Source organism: Sus scrofa, chromosome 14 (genome assembly GCF_054392235.1).
Source record: "Sus scrofa isolate SSC_HxYL_T2T_F1_AM1 chromosome 14, Sscrofa_HxYL_maternal_Yorkshire_Landrace_v2.0, whole genome shotgun sequence".
Taxonomy (NCBI): domain Eukaryota; kingdom Metazoa; phylum Chordata; class Mammalia; order Artiodactyla; family Suidae; genus Sus; species Sus scrofa.
The window spans coordinates 147141031-147161287 of NC_139396.1; the positions used below are offsets into that span (position 1 = coordinate 147141031).

The window sequence follows — 20257 nt, forward strand, 5'->3', positions numbered from 1 at the left end:
TTGTTTGTACTGAACTGAGGATTCTTTTATAAGGATAAACCCAAGTCTTTAAGTTGTGCCATTTGCATAGCTGTAGTCTTTTGCCTGGTGCCTGTGTGTGACCTCGCGCTATTCTAAGCCTGGAAGAGCGGTGTTCAAGGCTGGTGTTCCGAACTCTGTACCATGACAACAGCTGACCTTTAGTCGCTGCTCAGCACACAGTGTGGCTCATCATCTCATGTGAATGGTGCCTGTGTGGAAACTGAAACACAAAAAGGTCCAGCGGCTTGATCAAGCGATCAAACTCGGGTGGTCGGACTCCAGAATGTACACTCTTATTTTGCTACAGCTTCCTTCAAGTTCATATCACATCCCTGCTGTTGGACTTTTTGATGACATGACAACTGGACAATCTTTCAAGCTGAACAAATTGCTCATTACTGCACACAAATACAAGGTCTCTCAGCATAAAAGAACCTCAGCCTTAAAACAAAAAACAAACAAACAAAAACAAACACCAAAAAAAAAGAGTTCTCTTGTGGTGCAGTGGGTTAAGGATCCGGCATTGTCACTGCTGTGGCACCGGCCAGGGCTGTGGCAGCGGTTCAGTCCCTCGCCTTGGAATTTCCACATGCCCCGGGGAGGGCCAAAAAAACAAACAGACTCATTAACAACAACAACAACAGCAAATAACCCTCAGCCTTATTCCAGGAGGGGGTGTCATATTGGCATCACATGTCACGTCCTATCAAGGACTTTTTAGCACAAGAGCAGCGGCCTGGAAGTGAATCACACATGAGAAAGACTTGCAGTATACTTCAGACCAACAAATCTCCGTGAAGATTTCGCAGAACCACTCCAGAGAAAGAACTTGTAGATGGTGGAGAGTGAAATGAGCCCAGACCCAAAGTCAGACTCTGAGCCCCTTGCATCCTCTCAAATGAACTTAATTTTAATTGCCAAAAATCGTTCTTTTGACAAAGCTAAGATATAAAACAAATATTGAAATTTACAGTCTTATGCAAAATATGACAGCCTAAAAATAATACTTCAATTTACACGTTTTCAGACAAACATTAGAATGGTATTTCAATGATCTGACATGAACGAAATCATTCTGTTTTGTGCTTTTCAATTCCTAAAGCCACTTGAGGTTTTAAGGCTAGGTGTTGCTATTTCTGTTAAATGTTCTTGTCACCTCACGGTGCTCCTTTAAATCATTCAAATTAGTTTTCATGGAATTCCCATTGTGGCTCAGTGGTAACGAACCTGACCAGTATCCATGAGGATGCAGGTTCAATCCCTGGCCTCGCTCAGTGGGTTGAGAATCCAGCATTGCTGTGAGCTGTGTTATAGCTTGCAGACAAAGCTCAGATCCTGCATTGCTATGGCTGTGGCATAAGCTGGCAGCTGCAGCTCCGATTTTTCCCCAAGCATGGGAGCTTCCATATGCCGCAAGTGTGGCCCCCCAAAGCAAACAAACAAAACAAAACAAAACATAGAATTTGCATCCAGGCCAGATGACTATAGAGCTTATGTTCCCAGTAAGAAAGCCACATTCCCAACCATCAGAATCCTCAGCCCTAGCACAGTCCAACACCTGCACAATCCCCACTTATCAAATAAGTGAACGAATTATAAGTTATTCAAAGTTCCATTAACTGCTATTTAGCTAAGCAGTTGTAAGACCAAATTATACAATGTCAAAGAAAAATTAACACAGGCATATAAACAATAATATCACAATAGACCTCTGCAAGGGTCATTTTCCAGATTAATTTGTGCAGCTCAAGGTACAATTTGCTCTGCAGGTCATTGAAAAAAATATACCATTCTTGGATTATTATAATATACAAAAATGGCACGTATTGCTTGCCAGTGTGGTAGAGTCTTAGGAAAGATTTTTGTTCTCTGCCAGTTTTTTCGCTAGTGGGATATTGGAGAAGACATCAATTTCAGCAAAGACAAAGAACTGTCCAGGCAGTGACTGCCCTTTGGTATCTTGCCATATTTTAGCTGAAAGGAAGCAGAGCTTTCACTGCATTTTTTTTTTTCTTTTTTGGGCGCCAACAGTATATAGAGTTTCTAGGCCAGGGATCAGATCTGAGCCACAGCTGTGTGGAATATACTGCAGCTGCAGCGACACCAGATCCTTAACCCACAGTGCCGGGCTGGGGATCACACCAGGGTCCCAGCGCTGCAGAGACACAGCAAATCCCATTATGCCACAGCAGGAACTTCTTTGTCATTGCATTTTAATTAGTAGAAAACAAAATTGTTTTAGGACCACTTCAAATTATATTTTTTAAAGTCTTATACCTATAAATTTTTATATTTTAAAAATATTTGTTTTCTAGACTGAAAATTTCCCTTGGCAGAAATTTTGCTTTTTTTTTTTTTTTTTTTTTGCATTAACTGCATTGGTTGATTTATCTGCCAACAACCAAGGTAAAAGATCTTTGAGTGTCAACATTTATTAGAGAAGAAAGGGTTAAAACATGTAAAATTCCATCACACATTGTAAAAGATATCTCCCAGATAGACCCAAGATTTCAAGGCCAACTACAGTTAGTTGCCAGTTGCTGACTTATTGACATTTCTTCCCTTTTTTTTTTTTTTTTCTGCTTTTTTTAGAGCTACACCTGAAGCATGGAAGTTCCCAGGCTAGCAGCCTACATCACAGCCACATCAAAAGAGGATCCAAACCATGGCTGTGATATATACCATAGCTCACAGCAATGCATAATCCGTAACCCACTAAGCAAACTCAGGGATTGAACCTGTGTACTCATGGATACTAGTTGGGTTCATTACTGCTGAGCCACAAGGGGAACTCCACTATTTCTTATTCTAATACAACTAATTAGCATGAATCAAATGTCGTTGTAAAGATCAGAGAAGACAGAAGGACTTAAGTAGAGATCTATAGAATTAATCAGATGAGTGTAATCAATTTGAGATTTTCACATAATTATTAAAAAGGAAAGTTGAAAAAAAAAACTTTCAACAATCTCAAATGACATAAGTTTTTCTGGAGTATGATTCTTTAAAATTATTGATTTTGACCATTCTCATTACTCTATCCCCAGCAGAGTATGCTTTCTCTAGATGAAAACAACTTTTTTTTTTCTTTTTAGAGCCGCACCTGCAGCATATGGACATTCCCAGGCTAGGGGTCCAATTGGAGCTGTGGCTGCCATCCACACCACAGTCACAGCAACACCAGACCCAATCTTCCACCTGCACCACAGCTTATGGCAACACCAAATCCTTAACCCACTGAGCCCAGGGATCAAACCTGCATTCTCATGGATACCAGTCAGGTTCATTACCACTGAGCCACAGCGGGCATTCCTACATCCATCTTCTTTAATAGATTATTGGTCTTTTTGTTTAAATATGACTTTAACCCATGCACTGAAGCATTAGAAATTTGGACTTTGGAGAGGCAGTGGAGGAGAGTGAAAGGCACCCCAAACTGGGTTTCAATTCCAGTTCAAATCCCAGCTCTAGCAAAAAGATCCTCCTAATTACTGCACGCCTGTTTCCTACCTCCTATGGTTGTCTGAGCTTCACTCAAAGCACTAATTAGCATTTGTTCCCTGTCCCTGCTGTGATATGTTTGTCCTTTAAATTTAACTGTGCTCCTTATCATTTCAAAGGGAAAACAAGCATTCTTAAAATATAAAAGCAACACAGTACCTTGTATTTATTTCTGACCAGGCAGAATAGGTCCTAAATGCTGCTGTGCTAATACAGCCTGGGGTAACTTCTTAAAACACGAAGGAGCACCTCAAAGGACAAATCATGTCCGTATATGCAGGCACTTTTCTTAGGCTGACAATGTGTCCAGAACCAATCAGAGGGTCTTTTAACGTCACTGTGGTTGGACCATGTGGCCAGCTGTATGAGAAAGTGAGAACCATGGCCCTCTGGCCATGACTGCAGACTTTGCCTTTATTTGAACTTGGCCCTTACCCCACTAAGCGCCCACCCCTCAAACCTGATAAGGTCTCTGCCTCTCATTTCCACAGCCTGCAACACTCGATGCCGCATATTCATGTTAATGAGCATCTAGGGCAGAGGGTTAATCTAGAAAAACATTTCAATATACCCTGAGTAACTTTCCTAGGATTGAATGGCTTATTTTGTTTTTTGTTTCGAAACTTTAATAGAAGTCATCTTTAATTTACATAGTACAGGAGTTCCCAGTGTGGCTCAGTGGGTTATGAACCTAACTAGTATCCATGAGGATGCAGGTTCAATCCCTGGCCTTGCTCAGTGGGTTAAGGATCAGCAGTGCCATGAGCTGTGGTGTAGATTGCAGATGTGGCTTGGGCTCTGGTGTGGCCGTTGCTGTGGTTTAGGCTGGTGGCTGCAGCTCCAATTCAACCCCTAGCCTGGCATCCCCCATGTACCACAGGAGCAGTCCTAAAAAGACAAAAACAAATAACATAGTACATAATATACTCTTTTAAAAACTGAGATGTTTAAACTCCACACAACTCCCTGCTCTCCAACCCCATCCCTCCCCCGACTCGCACAAAGTAACTTCCACTAGGACTTTAGTGTTTAGTTCTCCAAAATCCCCGCCTTTTAAACAAAATAGATACACATGTTAGGCTGGCACATCTCTAGTTAAACTTATAATTACAAAAATGTACAAAGTGACATCAGGAGTCACCAAGGAAGGTCCTCTATAAACAGCCACCTCCCATCAGTCCTGCCTCCTGTGGCAGAGGAGCGTCCATGGCACAGGCCAGCCCATCGGGGATGGACCACTGCCACCATCAAAATAGGAAGTTGACAAGGGATTGGATGTGACAGGGAATCTTGTTGAAGGTTCTTTTCCCTTTCTTCTTTTCCTCACTTGATTGACTTGGTAAATAAAAGCCCATCCAAGCGGGATGTTGAAGGAATCGATAAAGGTTGGAAATGCAGAGACAGCCAAACCAGCTCTGGCGGTTGTTTGGGGTGGGTATATGCTGTGTGTGTGTGTGGTGGCGGGGGGTGGGGGAGAGGCAAAAGGAAAGATTCTCTTCTGCTTTATCCCAAAGTGGGGCTAAAATGGAACTGCACCTTGCCTGTAGGCAAAATGCAACCTTTAAAAACCACCAGCAACATTTGTGCTTCAGAGTATGAGCTTTGCAAACAAGTGATGAGGATTGGCTGCTTAAACCTCAGAACACCTTGACTGTGAAACTGGATCATCCATTTTCTCAGAAGGGCCCTGGGGCCTGAGCCTGTGCAACATCATTCTGCCATGAAGCTATGCTTCCAAGCCACTGCTTGAACTTTTTTTGAAAGTTGGTGCCTTGGAGTTTAGAAGGAATTAAACACATAGAGGTAAAGAAAAAAGGTAATAAATTATAGGCAAGCACATAAAGCCTTTTCAACCCATACATTTTGACTAGACTTAAGGAGTCACTGTTTCAAAATAAGATTTCTGAGAGACTCCGACTAGGAAGCCAGAAACAGACTCTTCTTGGCCTGCTAGTCCCAGGAGGGTCTCCGTCCAATCACTCCAGGATTGCCCCAAACTAACACAAAACTGAAACACAAAATCCAGGAAGCAGTTCAGACCCCAAAGCAACAGCCTCTTTTAGCCTGGACTCCTGAAGACCTGGTTTTCTGGGGGGAGATGGGAATCTATGGGGCTCTGGTTGGGAACAGAGCTCAAAGTGTTCCTCTCACGCAGGTGGGCAAACCTAGATCAAGGGCAGTGGGGGCAGTGGGCATTTGGGGGTGTCTTCCTCGGTTAGAGCTGATAAAGAAGAACCTAAGAAACAAAAGATACTGTGGCAGGTTTAACTGCTGTTTCTTGGGACAAGCAAAGCATAAGGATGCTGAAAGTACAAACACCCAGTTTCTTGCCCCTGGGCCTTTTAATAGTTATCAAAACTACACAGTGAAATGGAAAGCCATTCTAGTACTTAACATAGTTCCCAAGTTTATGTAACCAGAAGTTGATTATCAACCAAAAGTTTATTCCAGTGAATCCTAAACTTTCAACAGAACCCTTCTCGCACTAGATTAAATGGAAGAGATTCTTCTCTTTCTCAGATATATAATTCTCATCCTCTTCTTGGAGTACAATTAGGAGCAGATTTTCTGGCAAGAAGCACCATCTTTGGACAATTAAAAATAAAAGGGCTGAAAATTCCCTTCCACAGAAATACTACTTAAGTGGATGCTTCTTTTAAAAATCAAGTCTCTTAAATGTAACTTAGGAATTAATGGCACATCTCTACAGGGGCAGGAATATCAAGTCTGGTCACACGGTTCTCAGAAAGAATTATTAAAGCATTAGTGCTGGTTACCCAGAGGCATCCTTGCAAGTTGCTGGTCCTGGAGGAGTATGTACTCGTCCCGCCCTCACTGACTGATTGAGGCAGACTTTATTAAGAAAAAGACTTGGATTCAAGTTTGCTGGAGTGTCTTTCATGGCTGTGGGTCACACTGACAGTTAAGGACCATAAAGCAGTATCTCTTTCACTAACGCACCTTTTTTTTATGTATTCCTTTGCCTTGTAAACAAATGTACAAGCTGCCAAAAGCAGATTAGTAAGGATGTCAGGAAGCTTCCTCTATGTATTAATTCTACCCTTATTCCAAGGATCCTGATTTCAGAGGATTCTTTCCAAGAGTGAATTCTTTAAGAAATGTGGCACAATCTGCATATGTGTAACTAAACTGTTAAGAGAAATGGAAAACACATTATGATGTGAAATACCTATCATACATGTTACCTTCGTGAAATTAATGATTTTAATCTTTGTATTGAACTTATTAGATCTTTATTATCAAAGCTAGATAATTAAGTTGCATGCTTTTGTGGAAAATCTGATTACTGGCTTAAATTCAGCGAGAAATTTTCACATAGGCATGTGTAAAAGGCCTCTTAAAAAGGCCAAATTTTGTTATCAATAATTTAAACAAAAATTTAAAATACAGTGTGGTATTCAATTTACTCTGCTTACTACTGTTCACTGACTTTTCATGATAATTGGTAGAATGAAGATAAACATGCATGGAAAACAAAAGTTAAAAAATTCAAGCAATTTGAATCAGCCTTGCCAAGTCTAGAGAATCATTCTGTAAACAAGTGGTGTGTTTAAATAAATAATCAAAAATGCCAGTAGGAGTTCCCATTCTGGCTCAGTGGGTTAAGAATCAGACTAGTATCCACGAGGATGCAGGTTCGACCCCTGGTCCTGATCCGTGGGTTAAGGATCCAGTGTTGCTACAAGCTGTGGTGTAGGTCACAGACACAGCTTGGATCTGGCGTTGCTGTGGTTGCAGCATAGCATGGCAGCTGTAGCTCTGATTCGACCCCTAGCCTGGGAACTTCCAAATGGTGCAGGTGTGGCCCTAAAAAGAAAGAAAAATGCTAGTAAAATACAATTTGGTAAACAGGCATTACCTATTTAATAAGTACAATATATACATAAAATTATCTCAAAAAGCTTCATTTTATACAGAAACATATTTACAAAATGAACAGTGTAATCAAACTAAAGATTATCTGTACAGTGCATACACACACACACACATATATATATATGAACTTTGGAAGATAACAAGTTTCATATAGTCAAAATGGAAAGCCATATGCATTTTAAAAAAGAACTTCATTCCAGAAGAAAAAATACATCTTTAATATACAATTATATTTCTCATTTATTTTACTGAAAATTCTGTTTTGATTCTTTTTTTGATTATCTTCTCCTGTTCAGCCTTGAAAACCTTCACATTTCTAGTGCCACCTACTGGTGTTAAAAATGAACAATCTCAGTGTCCAAAAAGAATTGTTTTAAAAAGGTATTGGAAGATAAACTACTAGAACTAACATTTATAAGGCAAATTAACAATACTGAATAACATGATTGATAAAAATATTTTCACCAAGGTAGCATATATAACATTTACAATATTAATGGTTTCTAATGCTTTTTTCCTTCTACTGGTAAATCTTGGTCTAAAATTCCAGGTAAAAATCTTTAGAAAATAATATACTACAAAACAAAATTTGGAAATATACATGACAAGTTGATTAGATTCATCTTATAGGAGCATCAAGTAGACAATAATAATTTACTAAAATGGCAAAAATCGAATGCCATTTTACGGTCTTTGGATTTTTTCCTTCTTCTTAAAAAACAAACATCAAACTGTGAAAAAAAGTTAGGAACTGTAAAGAACCAGCATGAAAATGGCAATCTGCTCTCAGCCTACCTCAGCAAGGATTCATTTCCCAAAGCTTTAGGCCAGAGTAAGACTTCTGGGTGAACTGCTTCCACGAGTGAACTTTCTTCTGACAGGGTCTGGCAGTGAGCTGCAGAGGCTTAAAGAGCCTCTGCTTCCACTTCCTCTCGGCTGTTTTCACTAGACCATAAGCTCCATGAGGACAGGAACTGCCCTGTCTGGTCTGTCCACAGTATAATGATGATACCTAACTTGTGTGGTACCTGGCAATTACAGGTTTTCAAAAAAAATGTGTTCATTACATGAGTAAGTAAGATGTTGGTAGCCTGATAAAATTTAATTTCAAGATAAATTGCTTTAAATGGTTATGAAGAGTAAGTTTAAAAATAAAACACTGAAGTTTAAATTCATTCTGCCCAAGCCCACCATTTTCAACCCTTAAAACTTAGGCTAAAGTTTGAAGTGGTGTGGGAAAAAGAGTCACAGTAAGTATTCACTTTGAAATTAAAATCTAGTTAGGTGTACACACAAATATATACACACAGAAAAAAAGATTTCCTGCTCAAAGAAACCAAAATAGTGCTGACTAACCAAAAGAGCCTTTGAGGTGTTCAATTAATAATGAACACGTAAAACAAAATTTCCCCCAGACCTCAAGTTTAGCCAGACCATTTTCCTTTTCTAGACACCCCATTTTTCTCTCCATATATTCAATATAGTAATGGGCACTCTAAAAGCTTATATCAGAATCTGCTTGTGAGTCAGTTTAGGGATCTGATAAATTCATATTTTTGTACACACTTTGCTTAGTCCTGATCTATGTACAAAAGGATATAGTAGAAACTAAAGCACAATAGGAAAATAAAGCATTTTCTTCAAGTTTTCTATAGTTCCTTACGTTTATGGGGGGGGTAACAATAAATCAAAGATAGTTTATAACAGCTTTCTTCTAAAATTGTTTTACCAGTAAACTTCTCTAAATGAATGCTGGCACAGATGTTAATATTGAAATGTTTCATTTTCATATATAATATACATATATGAAAAACGTGTGTGTGCACATAGTTTTTTTTTTTAAGTGTATACACACAGAACACTATGGATCTGACCACTATTTGATCTCCATCAATACATTTTGTGTCTTGGAGGAAAAAACAAATATTGTAGTGTATGAATCTAAATCACATAAGAAGCTGTAAAAATTTAGTTATGTTGGCTACTCTAATCTCTGGAAGTATCAACAGTATTGTCAAAAACAACTGGGAAAATATTTCAGATGTGATTGAACTTACCGTATTTCATTTTGATACATTATTACTGATAACAAGATACATTACGGTAAGACTAAAACTTTTTACAGCTATTTTAAGTATGTTTTTGAACTTATATTTCCATTTTGAAGTGAAAAGATTTTGGCCTGGGATGACAACATATCACTCAGTATACAGAAAAATAAGATGTTACATTGAATCATCTAATCCTTAGTAAATGATCTTTTAAAACAACATTGATATTTTAAAAAATGTTAAAACACGTTACAGGGGCATTGCCACTATAAACCCAGCCCAACTTTTAGAACCATACAATTCTTTAAAGGGTTTTAATCCATCATCCCAAAGCTCACTTCTCCTAAGGGGACAAAGAAGGATGCAAAAATCCAAAACAATAATGAGGCTTGCTGCAACATCTGCATAGTGCCAAGGTATCTATAGAAGGTATAGAAATGATCTGAATATACAGAAATGTGAAAAACCACACACAAATTGTAATAGGTGAGAAATTTTAAGAGATGAGAAAAAAATTCAATGATATAGAAATACTGATATTATGACTGGCAAATTTAAGTGCACATCTTAAATAAATATAGTAAAAATCTAACAGTATACATAAATTTGGCTCTGGAATTCCTTTGGTTACAGAGATTTAATTATTTCGTGTTTTAAATAAATATACTGAAACACATTACATCTAGGAACTGTAAGATCACTCCACTATAACACATAATTATACCAACAGTAATGAACGGTGGTGCACAGATGAAATGGTTAACAGTGCCATATGCTGGATTCTCTTGGGAACTGGTTCTTCATAAATGCATTAAATTGATCTTTATATACTTGATATTAGTAAAACTAATGTCTTTCAGTTTCAAAGAATTCATTATTAATCTCTCTGTACTAATGACTAATCCATTTCACATTTTAAAATATAACTCAAGTCCAGAGAAATTTTCTAAATGAGATTATTTAAAATCATATTTTACACAACTGAAGATGTTTAAAAACTCAACTATTAACTCAATCAGAATCTGAAAAAAAAAGTAACTAGCACAAATAAGGAAACCTGACAGAGGCATACAACACCTGATCATTGCTATTTACCGAAAGCTAGCTTTCCTATTAGCTTCCATCAAAACCAAAAGATTTAAGAATTCATTGGGATCCCTAACACACAAGCAAGTGTCATGTCAGAATGTCAAAACAAAAGTTTTTATCACTTTCTTAGTTTTGTGTTGGAGAAATAGCATATTACTGAATGATCAACACCTGTCCTTTCATGCATAATTTTAGAAAGCAAAATCATTTTTGACATTATATATTTTAAAGGGAAGAAATATGGAGAAGGGGTTTTCAAAAGCCCTTGGAGTAAGGTTCAGCACTTCATATGATTATTAGCAAATTAAGTTGTTCTGACTTAAAAACAGGCTGTCACCACACAAAAACAAGTTTCGTCAAAGCTTACACTTTTACAGTATACACAGCAATGCATTTATATTGTAAAAGGTACTTTTTTATACAGAGGAAGCAAAACAGATTTTTTACTGGTTAATACACAAAGCAGGGAAAAGCTTCCAATGATACTAGGCAGTGGCACCTGCTCCTTGTGTGGCTTTCGTCTGTTTTCTGAACAAGAGCTTTGTGTCAGTTCTTCTTTGTCCTCTGCTCCAGTTCATGCTGGTGTTTAACAAGACGTTCTATTTCTGTTCCAAGGGTCTGCAGATTTTCCTTTAAAAATTGGAAAAAGAAGGAAAAGAAACAGAACTACTAAGTATAATAAGTAAAAAGATTCAGTTTGAACTATTTTTGCCTACATTTTCAACTGAAAAGAGTGACGAATATTCTTAAATGCCTTGTGAGATGATCGGGCACACAGCTGTTTTCAGTAAAGTAATCCTGTACATTTCAGTCATATTTAATCATTTTACTGAGGGTACAGCAAATTTTAATGCATAAGATAACAACCAGATTAATAAAATTTTTTAAATCCACTACTAACCATCAAGGCCCAAACAGCACAACTAGAATACTAGGTCAGATAATGGCTACAAAAAATAAAATAAAGCTTTAAAATACACTAGAAAATAAATGTCTCAATCTTAAAAAGAAAGTTTCATAATCAACCAAAATAAATTGTAATATAAAGCCCAGATACCTATGGTCAATTAATCTTCAACAAAGGAGGCAAGAATATAAAATAGGAAAAAGACAGTCTTTTTAGCAAGTGGTGCTGGGAAACCTGGACAGCAGCATGTAAATCAATGAAACTGGAACACACTCTCACACCATGCACAAAAATAAACTCAAAAGGGCTCAAAGCCTTAAATGTAAGACAAGACACCTTCAAGCTCCTAGAAGAGAACACAGGCAAAAATACTCTCTGATATCAACCTTATAAATGTCTCCTCAGGTCAGTCTCCCAAAGCAACAAAAATAAAAGCAAAAATAAACCAATGGGACCTAATCAAATTGACAAGCTTTTGCATAGCAAAGGAAACCTTAAAAAAAAAAAAAAAAAAAAAAAAGACAACTTACAGAATGGGAGAAAAAAGTTTCAAACGATGCAACTGACAAGGGTTTAATCTCTAAAATATACAAACAACTTAAACAACTCAATAGCAAAAAAAGCCAACAACCCAATGGAAAAATGGGCAAAAGACCTGAATAGACATTTCTCCAAAGAAGACATACAGATGGCCAACAAGCACATGAAAAAATGCTCAACATCACTGATTATTAGAGAAACGCAAATCAAAACTATGAGATACCACCTCACACCAGTCAGAATGGCGACAATTAATAGGTCCACAAATAACAAGTGCTGGAGGGGGTGTGGAGAAAAAGGAACCCTCCTACACTGTTGGTGGGAATGTAAGCTGGTACCACCACTATGGAGATACCTTAGAAATCTATACATAGAACTACCATGTGACCCAGCAATCCCACTCTTGAGCACATATCTGGACAAAACTTTCCTTGAAAAAGACACATGCACCCACATGTCCACTGCAGCACTATTCACGATAGCCGAGACAGGGAAACAAACCAAATGTCCATGACAGATGACTGGATTAGGAAGATGTGGTATATATACACAATGGAATACGACTCAGCCATAAATAAGAACAAAATAATGCCGTTTGAAGCAACATGGATGGAACTAGAGACTCTCACACTGAATGAAGTAAGTCAGAAAGGGAAACACAAATACCATATATCACTTATATCTGGAATCTAATATATGGCACAAATGAACCTTTCCATAGAAAAGAAAATCATGGACATGGAGAACAGACTTGTGGTTGCCAAGGGAAAGGGGGAGGGAGTGGGATGGATTCGGAATCTTGGGTTAATAGAGGGAAACTATTGCCTTTGGAATGGATAAGCAATGAGATCCTGCTGTATAGAACTGGGAACTATGTCTAGTCACTTATGATAGAGCATGATAATGTGAGAAAAAAGTATGTATACACTGTATGTGTGACTGGGTCACCTTGCTGTACAGCAGGAAATTGACAGAACACTATAATGGAAAAAATAAAAATTATTTAAAAAACTGTAATATAGGTCAAAGGCAACCCACTGCCAAGTAAACTCATCTTAGCCAATCGGTAAACTGATTTTCTTTGTTATTCCCTTCTTTCCTTGCTAATTTAAAAAACTACTTAGCAAGAACAGAAAAACAAAATTTTATCTATGGGAAAAATGGCTACCTTGCATTACAGAAATAGTCCATCTATGTGCTATATCGAACTATGAAAAAGATACCATTTTTGCCATGTTTATCGGTTGGTAAGTGAATGAGAACTACAAATACCTTCAAAGTAATATTTTTCAGTAATGTATCCTCCAAAACAGCCTGTAACTTTCTGTTGATCTCTAAAGAGAGTTCCAATGTTAATCCACTATCAGCTGGATGGGATGTGTATAAAGAGGCCATGATACCACCTCGTCTACTTAAATGGACTTTATTAAAATCAGATGCTTCTGAAGAAAGTGTGCCTGATTCTTCTCGTAAAATGTAACTCTGAATGATTCTGCAAAATAAAACATTATCAGTTACATACCTACAAAATTAAAAACATTATAATTTGTAAGAGTCAAATAATCAATCATAAGTGAAAAGATGACTAGAATAAAATTATTCCCTATTAGGTTAGTAACAGAATTATAAAAGAAAATAAAGAAATTTTTCTTATACAGATGGTTTCTTTTTTACCCTTTTTTTTTTTAATGCACAGCATATGGAAGTTCCTGGGCCAGGGATCGAGTCCAAGCCATAAATAACTGTAACCTATGCTACTGCTGTGACAATGCCAGATCCTTTAACCCACTGCACTGGGCTGGGGATCAACTCTGTGCCTCTGCAGCAACCTGAACTGCTGCATTTGGATTCTAAATCCACTGTGCCACAGCAGGAACTCCTCGGATGGTTTCGTAAATTATCTCCCCACCCTTTTTGGTCTTTTTAGGGCTATATCTGTGGCATACGGAAGTTCCTGGGCTGGGGTCGAACTGGAGCTGTAGCTGCTGGCCTACTCCATAGCCATAGCAACACCAGATCTGAGCCATGTCTGCAACCTACACCACAGCTCACAGCAACGCTGGATCCTTAACCCACTGACCGGGGCCAGGGGTCGAACCCACATCCCCATGGATGCTAGCTGGGTTTGTTACTGCTGAGCCACAACAGAACTCCAACAATCCCATTTTTGTTCTAACATGGTATTTAGATTAACGATAATATAAACATTGCTTTTCTATTTTTTTCTTTATAACTTTAAATAAAAATATGTGAGCAAAGAGTTGCAGTAGTGGCTCAGCACCAACGAACCTGACTAATGAGGACACAGGTTTGATTCCTGTCCCTTCTCAGTGGATTAAGGATCCAGTATTGTCGTGGCCTTGGTGTAGGTTGCAAACTTTGGATCCTGTGTTGCTGTGGCTGTCTGTAGGCCGGCAGCTACAGCTCCAATTCAACCCCTGGCCTGGGAACTTCCATATGCCATGTCTGCAGCCGTAAAAAGACCAAAAAAAAAAAAAAGTGAGCAATTCCTTTACTGTTCCAGTTTCAGTTTATATTTTCTATCTTCCTGTCATTAAACTTAAAACTGTGTTTTACTCTTTTTCTTTTAAAACTCATGGGCAGATTTTTCTCTAACTCTAAAACTACTTCAAAATAATTTGACCTGAGCCCCAGTAACTAACCTGCCAAATTAGAGAACTCATTCCTTCCCTGAGCAGTTGTAGGACATCAAAACAATGTGAAGTCACAGGCACAGTGGGTTATATTTAGTAAGTACCCACTAACACCTCACCATATCCTACCCAACAGGAGTGATAATACACAATCCCACTATCTCTAAGAACCACTGTCTGGAAATACAGCTAAGTAGAGCTCCATCTATTTTAAGTCCAAAGTGATTTTTATTACCTTAAAAATATTAATATATATTGAACTCTATCACCTTAAAGGAAAGACCTGTATTTTCTTTCATCTCTATATTTGCAAACACTATTAATAAGTGATCAATAAAAGACTGGAAATTGAATGACTATAATTTTAAGAACTATTTTTTGAAAGATAGGCTCCTGATATGATTAATTTTGAACACAGCAACTTTACCATATGTATTTTGAACACAGATTACATTACCACAATAATACATACTTTGTTTTTTTCCTGATTTCTTCCACCAATTGTTTGATGTGATCCTCCATAAATTCTATCTTTTCATTTTTCCGAGCATGTGCCTTTTGCAGCCTCACTATTCTCTCAATCAACATGGCCTTGTCTACTTCTGGAAAGTTATCCACAGCTACTGACGACCCAGTGTTTTCTGGAGATCGATCTTCTGCACTACTTCGAGCATTAAGGGACCCTGAAGACCAAAAACAAAAAAACAAAAAAACAAAAAACAAAAACGTGTTGTACTTAGTCTGGAGTCATCTCTGATCTCATATATTATTTCTATTATCATTTTCAAATACTCAATATGACAGAGCCGGGCACAGAACACAGTCATATCTGACCTGAGTTCTGGTTTCTGAATGCACTGGTGACAGGCACCAGAAGGGTCTACTAAGTCTCTCCAACAGTATGAGGAAGTGGTGGTAATGAGGAAGACAAAGGAGACACTCAAATCAGAAGAACAGGAATGAAGTGAGACTAAAATTAGACTGAGACGGACAGCCAGACAGACAAAAGGAGAGAAGACAGAATAAAGGCAGAGGGTTAAGCTCTCGAGCCAGTCTTCCTACATTCGAATCCTACTGCTCTACTTTCTAGCTATGAGACTTTGGACAAGTTATTTAACTCTCTTGCATCGCAGTCACTTCATCTTATAACGGGCATCACAATATGACTTGCCTCAAAGAAGGAGTATCCTCATTTAAATGAGTTAATACATCTGAAGTGCTTAGAACAGCATATATTATAAGCACTAAGTAAATGCTGGCTATTATTTTTTCCTATCAACAATGGAGGAGAATTTCTAATCCTTTTTACCCGACATGAACACATCTTTTTCCAGTCCCATTTTGTATATTTAAGACAATATATCTTACCCAGGATCGTGCACTAATAAATGGCAGAGCTGGGATCTGATAAATACCTCTGTGTAATCTCAAACCCATGTTCTTGCTACTACCCAGCTCTCCCACTACTGTAGCAGTTGTCGATGTTGTTCCCTTCACACGCGACTCCTGGGAGGCAGCATAATGCAGGGGCATGCAGACTCTAAGGCCTGAGAGGTCTGTCACTGTGGATGTGGGCAAAGTCATGGCTCCACTCTGAGTCTTAAGTCTCTCCAGCTGTAAAACTGGAATTACAGCGCTAACCTCATACAACTGTTCTGTGAGTAAATGATATGTTTAAACCATTTAGCACAGTTCCTGGCATTCCAAAAATGATAAATATGCTGATATTTTGCTAATTATCATTTTTACAATGCTACCATAACTTTATAGGTTATTAATTTTTGCTTTAGGCTACAGGCATATTTACCATGAGAAAAGCAAAAAGATTTAAAAATGCATATATACATATAAAACCTGATATATAATGATGACTATTTCATTAGCTCTGAAGTGTTAATAGTAACGCAAAAGATGGAGCTCCCATTGTGACTCACCAGAAATGAATATGATTAGCATCCATAAGGATGCAGGTTCGATCCCTGGCCTTGCTCAGTGGGTTAAGGATCTGGCATTGCCATGAACTGTAGTGTAGGCTGCAGACATGGCTCAGATTTGGCATTGCTGCGGCTGTGGTGTAGGCTAGCAGCTACAGCTCTGATTCGACCCCTAGCCTGGGAACCTCCATGTACCTCGGGTAAGGCCCTAAAAAGACAAAAAAAAAAAAAAGTACAATAAAAAGACCATAATATACCAAATCCCTCCATACAGGTGGATACAAATCTGAGTTTAAAAAGGGAAGAGGAAATCATTGTACAGGTAAGGAAGAAGGAGAGGGAGAAGATGACAGAGAAACCCATGACAAACTTGAAAACCTGTGTAATGATCAGAACTTGAATATGTGGGGGTCCCGGTCACGGCTCAGCAGAAACGAACCCAACTAGGTTCCATGAGGACACAGTGTCGATCCCTGGCCTCACTCAGTGGATTAAGGATCCGGCGTTACCATGAGCCATGGTGTAAGTAGCAGACGAGACCTGGACCCCAGGTTGCTGTGGCTGTGGTGTAGCTGCAGCTGCAGCTCTGATTCGACCCCTAGCCTGGGAATTTCCATATGCCACAGAATCCCTAAAAAGACAAAAACAAACAAAAAAACATTTAACTGGAAGTATTTTTTACAGTATAATTATGTAACCTACTGCGTTTTATAATCCAAAATTAAAGAAAAGCATGTCAGTACTTTTTAAAACAAAAAAATGCTATTTCCTTTAATAACCAATCACTAAGAAACAACTATACAACACCTTCGTTTTTTTACCTGATGAACTGGAACGACTTCCCATGCTGCTGACTTCTTTGTCATAATTTCCATTCTCAACTTGATCTAACTTTCTTCTTGCTATAGGAAAAAGAAATGGACTGCTTGTGACAATTATCACAACCATCTGCCTCCCTCTCTCATTAACTCTGATTTTAATCACTAAAATCATTTAGGGCAAAATGGCATAAGCAACAAGAGAAATTTCCTAAATAACATCTTCAACAGTAAGACCGTAGGCATCATCCCTGTAAAATGTCTAGACATGTACAGGTCAAACACAAAACATACAGAAATAACGTGACGATAACTGATAGTGGCATCACCTAGGAACAGAGGACTTAACTTCTGGAGTCGTGAAAGATTTAGAAAAGCTCTACAGTACCAGAAATTTCTCTCAAATTTCCCTTCAATTATATCTATTAAAAGAATATTAGAACTTCTATTTGTACTTAAATTTAATATGATGTTTAAATTTGTATTTTTCCTGTTTTTCTAACATGCATAGAGTGACACATTTTACGTTTACAAATAAACAGAAACAATCTGGACAACATCAGTTCCCACGGTGGCTCAGTGGAACGATGTGACTCTTATTCATGAGGATGCAGGTTCAATCCCTGGCCTTGCTCAGTGGGTTAAGGATCTGGCATTGTCATGAGCTGTGGTGTAGGTCACAGAAGCATCTTGGATCTGACATTGCTGTTGCTGTGGCTGTGGTCTAGGCCAGGAGCTACAGCTCCAATTCGACCCCTAGCCTGAGAACCCCCAAATGCCACAAGGGCAGCCCTGAAGGACAAAAAAGAAGACAAACTGGACAGCAAATGCTTATAAATACTTTTTATTGACTGCAGTATGTGATCAACAAAGTCGAGACACTACTGCCACGATAAGGTGTTTTCCCAATTCTTTCATCTTGTGGTACTGTGAATAAATGTCTTTGGCCTAGAACATGCTATAAACTATTCATGGAACTACAAGATGTTCAGCCATTTGGTTTATGAACACTGATACCATTGAAGTAACATACAGGAGTTCCCGCTGGGGTGCAACAGTATCAGTGGCAGTTCTGCAGCCAATGGCAGCACCAGGACACAGGTTCAATCCCTGGTCCGGCACAGTGGATTAAAGGATCTGGCACTGCCACAGCATAGGTCACAACTGAGCCTCAGATCTGACCCCTGGCCCAGGAACCCATATGTTGTGGGGTGGCCAAAAAAAGAACATACATCTCTAATCAATATGGGAGAAACTGATGTTAAAATATTTTTTCTACAAATCCTAAATGATGAAAAGAAACAAAAACATTCAAAGTCTTAACTGTAGAAGAACTGTATACCTTGCTGAAGTTGTTTGGTAAGATCCTTGACACTAGAGGCATGTTTACGTCTTTGAGTTACTAATTCATCTTTTAATTCTTCAACCTGAGTATTCAATGCTTTAACTTCAGTTTGTCTGCAGGTGAGTTCAGCTTGCAGGGTCTGGACTTCCTCTTTTCGCAGATCTTCCTCTTTTAACAATCTACTTTCCTAAATATTAAATAAAACAAAAAATAACAATTTAAATATCTAGTTCCATTACTGCTCACAGTTTGAAACTGTAAAAACATAAGGTCTTTGGTGGCAAATTCTTCTACCAGCACTCCTTACCAGGTTTTGCCTACTGAGCTCCTACAGTTCCTTACAGAGTAATGCAGGAGGAACACTGGCACATCTGCCATTCTACACATGCAAAACAACATGTGATACAGGTCTCTGAAACTTGTGGCCTAGTCTCAAATTATTTTTATGAGTAACTTGACACTCATAACTTAGGATTAAACCATTTTTAAAATATAAAAATATAGACATTTAAAGTCCTTTAAGAAATATATAGTAATTCCACTTAGGAATGACAAAAACCCTGGTTTTCTTACTTCCAAAAGTGAAGCCTTTCTTCATACTGATGTTAGGGAGACATTTCATTATAAATTACATAAGTTGAAAGGAAAAAATGACATTTCTCATAAGCATTTGAAATTGTCAGAAAGTCAGTGCCAACTGAAAAAAAAAAAGAGCTTACTACCACTAGGTTTATGCTTTTAGGGAAGTTTAATTTGTGCTTCCTGCTATGTTGCTTTAAAAGTTCAATGTACATTTACACTTATACTTACCAAATTACTATTGATCTGTTTCATGTGTTCACATTGGCTTTGTAACTGACTTTCACTATAGGAAAGTTTATCAAACTGTGACTGCAAAGAATTGGATTCAGACTGAAGCTGTGCATTCTTACTAGTGAGCTTTTCTGTAAATAGCAGTAGCTCAGATTCTCTTTTTCTACTGCCTTCGATGTCTTTTTGTAGGTCATTAATCAAAGAATTAAGACTTTCCACTTCTTCCTTCAAATTTTCAATTTCTTGTTTACCTCTAAAAAACAAAGTTTATATTTAAGAGAAAAAATAAACTATTAAAAGACATTACAGGAATGGTTTGAGAATTTTCATCAAATGAAATGCTTTATAAAGGTATTTTTATTCATTCATCCAAATATTTATGTGGATTATTATGAATGCCTAATAGCTGCTAAGAACTAAAAGAGCTGGGAATATACATAAGCAAGACTAATATGGCCCCTACTTTCAAAGAGCTCTTAGTCAAGTGGTGTGATGAAACATTTTTGATGATGAAAGCACAGAGTAGGTCAGCTAAGCTAGAGTAAATGACGATGAAACTAGTATTTAAAGGGTTAGCAAACTTGTCCTATGACAGGCTCAGAGAGTCAACAATGTAGGCTTCTGGGCCATCTAGGCTTTGCTGCAGCCGTTAAATTTTGCCACAGAGGTATGGGGGCAGCCATAAAC

General features: G+C 38.0%; 1 protein-coding gene across 1 annotated transcript in view; it reads right to left on the bottom strand.

The window, feature by feature from the left end:
- Nucleotides 1-7383: 7383 nt before the first annotated feature.
- CCDC186 (coiled-coil domain containing 186) overlaps nt 7384-20257 on the bottom strand; it is a 52179-nt gene continuing 39305 nt past the window's right edge. The window contains exons 11-16 of the mRNA XM_001927027.8: nt 19568-19823; nt 18755-18944; nt 17416-17496; nt 15133-15343; nt 13279-13498; nt 7384-11189 (exon numbers count right to left, since the gene is read on the bottom strand). Of these exons, the coding sequence (XP_001927062.7) occupies nt 11106-11189; nt 13279-13498; nt 15133-15343; nt 17416-17496; nt 18755-18944; nt 19568-19823 (1042 nt within the window). The 3' untranslated portion in view covers nt 7384-11105. The remainder of the gene's footprint in view (nt 11190-13278; nt 13499-15132; nt 15344-17415; nt 17497-18754; nt 18945-19567; nt 19824-20257) is intronic.